General features: G+C 33.2%; 1 protein-coding gene across 2 annotated transcripts; it reads right to left on the reverse strand.

Annotated features, from left to right (window-relative positions):
- Positions 1–287: 287 nt before the first annotated feature.
- Positions 288–4,214, reverse strand: LOC145000690 (Leucine-rich repeat protein kinase family protein). Of its 2 annotated transcripts, none has more exons than XM_078959952.1 (6): positions 3,608–4,214; positions 1,898–3,259; positions 1,695–1,828; positions 1,253–1,493; positions 980–1,179; positions 288–914 (listed from the first exon to the last, which is right to left on the reverse strand). In XM_078959952.1, exons 2-6 carry the CDS (start codon positions 3,234–3,236, stop codon positions 504–506), a joined length of 2,325 nt encoding a protein of 774 aa, XP_078816078.1. In that variant the 5' UTR covers positions 3,237–3,259; positions 3,608–4,214; the 3' UTR covers positions 288–503. The 2 variants fall into 2 exon arrangements, with proteins under 2 accessions (XP_078816078.1, XP_078816079.1); XM_078959953.1 differs by lacking the exon at positions 3,608–4,214 and adding an exon at positions 3,431–3,553.
- Between the last annotated feature and the right edge of the window lie 3,693 nt (positions 4,215–7,907).

The raw sequence follows: 7,907 nt of genomic DNA on the forward strand, positions 1-7,907 counted from the left end.
GACATATATTTTCTAATAGTCATATAACTAATCCCTTTTATGGTAACATATTTTCTATATCATTCCATCAACAATACAACGTGCATCATCATCCATATTGTGTTTTTTAGTTTTTCGAGTTATGCCTAAATCCCATCTTCAAGCCCTATGTATACCCCTAATTGGACTATTACAATGGGCTTAATGTACAATACAGTCTAATAATCACCTTTAATGGACTCGAGCCTTTCTCTCATCTCCAACTATTTAACAAATTGTAAGGTAACGTAGGATTCACATTCACAGAATTACCGAAAACCAAGAGTTCGATTACTTGCATACAATAAGACATCATCATACAATGTGTTAATAATTACACATTATACCTGCATCTAATCATTACAAAACTTACATAAACCGATAACCTATCTACCTCAAATACAAATCAATGAGCTAGAACGATTCTCACACTCTTTACAAATGAAACTCCTTTCAATGGTTGGAGTCCACAAGAACCCATAATGCTATCGCTCTGCAATTGCAGGTTGTGAAGATGACACCGGAGATCCATGGCCACTATGCCAGGCCTCCTGAACCTGAGCAGCAAATTGCAAATTCCAAAGCATGTCTTCCACAGAAGGTCTATCTGCTACATCATCAAGCAAACACCCGTTGCAAACTTCCATCGTTGTAATTAAAGATTGATCACAACATTTGTCACGTATTGTCACATCAACCATCTCCTTCATAGCTCCATCATCAGCTCTCATTCTGCTCTGAAACTGTTCTTTTAAACACTCTACTTCCCTCTGTGTGCAAATCGGTCTCCCTGAAATGATCTCAAGCAGTATAACACCGAAATCATACACATCAAGTTTCTCTGGATGGCTAACTTTCACACGATTCGTCTCTTTGAAACTTTTGAAATAACCTTCCTGTTTACATCAAGAATGAGCTCACATTAACATTATTTTTATGAAATATTTCACAGTATTAATACCTTTTCGACTTTCTCCAACAATGGCAGGTTGTAGGTGCTAATCTTTGCACCAAAATTCTGATCCAACAAAACATCGGTTATCTTTAAACTGCCCGAGAACACACGGGGCAGGATGCCCGTGTGAAGAAATTGTATGCCCTTCACTATACCAATAGCAGCTGCTATTCTTTGACTCCATGACAAGTTTTTTCCTTTGTTCCCTATTATACACATCAGAGTTAAAAAAATTCTAGTTTATTGATGATATGAAGTTTAAATTATTTAAAAGTTTACCGGAAATCCAGTCCCGAAGGGTCCCGTTTGGTATATACTCAAACACGAGAAATAGCCTGCTGACACTCGAGTCATCGAGGTAAAATTCATAGCAGTGGCCGAGAGCACTGACTAAATGTTGATGTCTGAGTTTTGATATTAACTCTATGTGACGCGTAAATGTTTGTGTGCTGTGGTTTTTTTTCATTTTTAGACATTGGATAGCTACATATGATCCGTCCTGTAGCCGACCTCTGTACATCTGATATTCAGTAAATTAGTCAAATTGATCAATACATTTTGTTAAAAAACATTGGACATCAGTATCAACTCGATACTAATATCATAGGAAGTGACAGATAACCAGAACATTTTTTAATGTTCTGGTTATCCGATGCTATATCTTCAAGAAGTATCCGAAGTATCGGATACTTCCGGATATCATCAGGAAATAAGAATGTACCTGACCGTGGGACCCTTCGCCCATGAAGGTGGATGTATCAAACCCATTAGTGGCTTCCTCGAGTTCTTCTAACGAAAAAGCATGATAAGCCGGGATTCCTACTGTTCCAAGCTTCATGACTCGAGTAACATATCCTTCAAAATTTGAAATTCATTGTTAATATTGAACTTTGACCTTAAAAAGTCAAAGGAGAGAAGGCTTACTTGCATCCGAAAGCAACTTCGACGAGTAAGAACTCGTCAGGTTTTCCTCTATCACCCTCGCCGGAGGCTTTTTCTCCATCTTTTTACCATGAACTCGCCGGAAAATCAAGAACGCCACACTGATCAACAGAATCCCTCCGGTGATCCCCAATGCAAGAGCTGCTTTTGACCAGTTACTCGTTTTGTGATTCCGGGGTATGATTCCGACTGCCAAAGCTGCGGTTCTACAAAATGAAATCGGTTTTTGACTTTTAGTTTCGTTTCCATCATTCGTACTCAAGCAATTCCCGTTGTACACCACATTCCGGACCTTTGAAGACACGAGACATTCCGGGAGCTTCCCGGTTAGAAGATTAGCCGACAAGTCAACGAATTGGAATCCCGGATTACATGCGAGATCCTCGGAAAGCAATCCCGTAAACCGGTTCCCGTTTATGTCTAAATAAGTTATCGATGGTAAAGATAGTATCGAAGTTGGAAAGGGTCCAACAAATCGGTTTAAAGCTATGTCTAGCTTTTGAAGTTGATAAAATGAATGTAGTTCTTCGGGTAAACCATTGGTGAACTTGTTCTCTCGAAGAACAATTGAGGTAATTCTGTATGGGACTTGAGGAAACTTGGGTCCCAGTGAATTACCTTCAAGTTCAAGAACTCGGAGGTTTTTCAAATCACGAAGATCAGGAGATTCGCCGGAAAAGTTGTTGTGAGAAAGCATAAGAACTCGAAGATCAGTTAGTTTCCCTAAAGAATCTGGCAACAACCCGTTTAGCGAATTGTTCTTCATGCTCAAAACTGATAAACGTGATAAGAATCCGATACGAGATGGAATCCATCCAGTAAAGTTGTTGTCATCAAGAACAAGTGATTGGAGATTCGTTAAAGATGTGATTTCCGATGGGATTTTGCCATTGAAGTGATTTGAAGTAGTGTTGAGGATTTCTAGCGATGATAAATGGGAAATTTTTGCAGGTATTCGTCCCCATAGACCTAATGAAACCAGTTTGAGGACTTTTAAGCTTTGAAGGTTAATAAGGGTTGTAACAAAGGTGTCTATCGAGAAATCTTCAGGCAATTGATGGGTTTTATAGCTATTGATGATGTGAAGTTGTGTTATTACGCCTTCGTAGCAAATAACTGTTACTGATGAACTTTGAACTGTGTTGCAGAAATCTGTGGTGTTGTTCCAGCTGCTAAGAATGACAGGGTAATACAGAAGTTGTTGGATTCTCAAAAGGGTTTGTTCTTGAGAGAAATTATGGTGATCGGAGCACCGAATTGGTACAATCAAAAGAGCAAGGAGTACAACTGCTGATTGCCATGAATAATAAGTTCTAGCCATTGCGTTTAGAACATATGAAGATCCTGAAAACGAGAACAGATTGTATCAGAATATTGATGAAATTTGGAGACTTGAACTCTTTCCCATATCTAGAACTGTAATTAGCCAAATGGGAAAGCCTTAATTATGATTCTTGTAACCTTAATTTACATAACACATAATGTTCATGCGGATTCAAGGTCAAAGATTCATACTTGAAGGTCAGACATTATGCAGACACCAATTAACTCGTATGCAATGAAGCAATATGATTGTTAAACACAAACCACATTAACAATTAAACACCCATATGAGAAATTTGAAGTTTTTGTAAGAAAAAACGATACTAAAACTCATGAATGGGGAATAAGTAGGTTGAATTGAAGGATTACCTTTTGGATTTTGAGTGTAGAAGAGGCAAATATCTTCGGGATTGAAGCTGTATGAAGCTTAGTGGGACCAATAAAATATGAATTCTTTCTTTTCGGCAGATGAAAAGAAAGAAACCGAATCAAAGCCACATGATTTCATGTGCATAGAGAAAGACAAGAACACCTTAGCAGAAATCGTGAAAACAGAGTGTCTTTGAAATGAAGTCAAATTATCATATGTTTGACTTCAATTTCAATCTAAAATGACAAAAACCCAACACAAAATTTAGTTGGTTTTTCCAAATCCAACGATTTCTAATCACTGTTTTCTTGAACAATTTCTTAAACACACAACGATGCACACATAGTTACGTGTTCCTTAAAAAGTTGCAACCTTTTATAGCTTTAATGGAGGTTAGGGATGACAGGGGAGCTGAAAAAGAAAAGGATTATTTCAAAGATTCCTGCACTATAAATCCTTCACCTCCATGTCTGTGTATTTCTAGTGTGTGTGTATTAATGCACCTCCCGAAAGGCTGCAGAATACACACCGTATATATCTCTATTTACTGGAAAAAGATAAAGAAGTTCGATAAAGTATCCATGTGTCTATGTTTGTGACCAGGGTACTTCTTTCTTTTGAATATATTATTTTTGCAATTACGTTTATTTATATAATATCTTGTGTAACTTTTTTAAGGATACACATATGTTGTTCATGTTTTTATATCATTATATGCCCTGCCATCAGTGATGATGATGATATAATATTATAATCACATATATACGTTATCATCATACATTTGAGAGTTTTTCATTCTTATATAGTCAATGTCTCATAATTAAATGATTCTATATTAAGTCAAGAAATAATGACTGATCGGCATACAATTTATCATTTTCCTTTTATTAGATTTTCGATCAATATTTCATCTATTGTCGATGTGTCTTATAAAAAATCATTATATAAAATAACATCGACATTGAATCACATCAACATCAAGGTACCTCTCATTTCATTCTTCTATCTAAAACTTATTTGGGGTACCTCTCATTTTATTTTCTATATATCTAAAACTCATCAATGACCACATGGATTCAGAAATTCTTTTCACACGATAATCCAATAAAGGGGAAGAGTATAACAAGAGGAATGTATATCACATGTTTAAGAAACCATACAACACCTCCAGGTAGCAAGCTTGCCAATGTCGACAAATCGCTTTAGAATAGTTTGAGGTCGTCATCACTTTAATGGTGACACATCACATCAACATCACTAGTAGGTAGCAACACATCATTAATCAAACTTTAGTCTCTCATTTACATCGAGTCAACTCATACTCTATATTAGAGGGTATTTGGATAGGAAAAAAAAGATGGTGCTTATTGTTTATTCCTCCTATCACAATAAATTAAGTTTAAATGTTTGGATATGAATCCTTAAAAATCAATTTATTGTAGTATGAATAAGTTAAATAAGCTGATTTTAATAAGCATCCCCTCCCTTGCTTATTGCTTATCCTACCACAAACACTTTTGCAAAAACTATTTATTCCCACCGCAATAAGTTAATAAGCAATAAACTAATAAATTATAAGTTAATTTATCCAAGCACCCCTTAATATGGAATGACAATACATGTATCTAATAATAAAGCAATATGGCATGTATACAACATAGTGTAAAAACTATATCACTATCATCATATCTATAAACTATAGATTGCAACTACTTTAAATTGTTACCATAATCAACATCTCATACATTAAGTCTACAATAAAATATTACATAAAAGATCATAAAATATCATTTCATCACCACCATAACATCATAATAGCAATCCTAGCATGACAACTAGGTATAACACCACATGATCTTAACATCTTAACATCAGTTCCAGCATGACATATGCATATCACATAAATATGTATTAAATAACTAGTAGTGTGTCAACTTAATGCGGCCAAGAGTTGTAGAACAATACAACCGATCCTTACTCATAACTGACCTGGATAACAATATACCATTAGTCAAATCGAAGGCCGACCTGAATCAAGGGATCCTTGAGCCTAAAGCAATACCGAGGCGCCAAAGTATCCCGCTGAGTTCCAACAAAGAATCGTTGGCTGCCCAGGATCTCCTATAAAAAAAACACACATAATAGAGGTATAAAAATTGTACAAAATACCATGTGTTGTTCCCTTTTCCAACTCTATAAATGCATCCTTCATAGGAGGTGTCAGGAAAGTAACACAACACTCTCGTTATTTTTCCAAAACTCTCTCTTATTCTCTTACAAAGTAATTCCATAGGAATAAGCATCATGACTATTAGAGGAATGTTGTCACATTTCCTTGTTTTTAGCTTGCTATTGTTCTTCGTTCGAGTCTTCTGCCAATAATATGTCTAACTCCACCAAATATTTTTCTGGATCAATCGGCACCCATGAAATGGCCATCTTCCAACTCTAGTGCTTGTGTAACGTCCCAAAAATTAAAACCAAAAATTTCAATTTAGAATAATAAAACCATCTTTCAAAACATGTTCATAAAACCATAATAGAATCAAGTATGACCAAAACATCCGAATACATCAGAGTAAAGTAAAATGTGGAACAACAAGGTGTGTGTCGTGCGATGCGATCACCCCAAGCTCTTCCCCTTGGATCCGAAAGTACCTGAAACATAAACTGAAAATTGTAGTAATAAAACCATCTTTCAAAACATGTTAATAAAACCATAATAGAATCAAGTACGACCAAAACATCCGAGTAAGGTAAAATGCAGAACAATGTGGTGTGTGCGATGCGATCACCCCGAACTCTTCCTTTTGGATCCGGAAGTACATGAAACATAAACTGAAAACCGTAAACATGAAGCTTAGTGAGTTCCTCAAAACACCACATATCATACATAATAAACATATAACGGACCTCACCCGATATCGGGCCCCACTTGGAACAGATTTTACAGAAAAAAAAATTACATTCATATTTGAATCTAACTAAATTAAATATAAATTTACTTGATTTTTGTAACGATTTTAACATTTTGATCATATACAAATAAATTTATTGATATTTGCAGGTGAATTTCTAAAATTCACATGTAAAAGATCAAGATTTATTAAAAAAAACCTACACAATAAGTATACACATTTGATTTGTTTTATAAAAAATTGATATTGTTAAGATTCACATGTAAATTTGAACACAACTTAAAAAAAACAATTTTTATATATCAATATGAATGTCTTAAAGTACTAAAAATTAAGAACGTTTATATATTTATTTTTATTATTTTGATAAAAATAAATCCTAACTATTAAAACGTAAAAAAAATACAATAGTTTTTTTTTTGTAATTTTTTAAATCAATATATATTTCTAATGAAAAAAGACAAAAAAAAATTTAAAAATTCATGAAGTTGATAGATTAGATTTTTTTTTTTTTTTTTTTTTCTGATAAAAAACGTAAGATACACATCCAAATATGAAATATACAAATTTTCCTTTGGCCAATAATTTGTATAACAAAGTTTTTCCTTTATAAAAATACAAAAATCAAATGAAGACATACGAATTGTGTTTGTTAAAGATATTCATCTCATTTAACGTCGATACTAACACATTTCTTTTGTTTGAAAATAAAACTTGCAATCCAAAAAAGAAAAAATTAAGTTCATAATTTATGCATAATCGCTAAACTATTTACGTTTATCAAAACATTATATTCTACTCTCATCAAAGGTAACAAAAAAACAACAAAACAGTTTTACATCTTTATAAAAACTCATATATACGACATTTATTAAATTTATTACGCTTTAATCCTATATATATAGTATGAAAATGTTATCACGTGTTTCGATATTATTTATACAATAACATAACATTATGCAAAAAGAAAAAAAAAATCTACTTTAAAGTTCAAAGTTTTATTATTACAAATAACTTCAATTAAGCAAAGAACTTTGCATCTGAAGGAAGGTAGGTATCAATTACACGGATGACTACCTTTTATTTATTTATTTTATTTATATATATATATATATATATATATATATATATATATATATATATATATATATATATATATATATATATATATATATATATATATATATATATATATATATATATATATATATTGTTTTTTCCACCAAAAGTTGTTACCTGGTAGTATGGAATGAGGGGAAGAAATAAATGTATGAAATGAGCATGTTCTTAAATTTAATTGTTTATTTTCTCTAAAATATGGAAATATGAAGTTGTAATATTTTACATTTTACCATGAGTCTTTTTAGAGTGTGCGAGTTAG

This window comes from Lactuca saligna, chromosome 6 (genome assembly GCF_052625555.1).
Source record: "Lactuca saligna cultivar CGN05327 chromosome 6, ASM5262555v1, whole genome shotgun sequence".
Taxonomy (NCBI): Eukaryota; Viridiplantae; Streptophyta; class Magnoliopsida; order Asterales; family Asteraceae; genus Lactuca; species Lactuca saligna.

What these genes read in the sequence shown, in the direction of transcription:
- LOC145000690 (XM_078959952.1), bottom strand. Translation starts at nt 3,236, where the DNA reads ATGGCTAGAACTTATTATTCATGGCAATCAGCAGTTGTACTCCTTGCT. An exon ending in GAAGTTGCTTTCGGATGCAA is followed by an intron (nt 1,829 to 1,897) that starts GTAAGCCTTCTC and finishes CAAATTTTGAAG; the next exon opens with GATATGTTACTCGAGTCATG. An exon ending in CCTTCGGGACTGGATTTCCG is followed by an intron (nt 1,180 to 1,252) that starts GTAAACTTTTAA and finishes TGTGTATAATAG; the next exon opens with GGAACAAAGGAAAAAACTTG.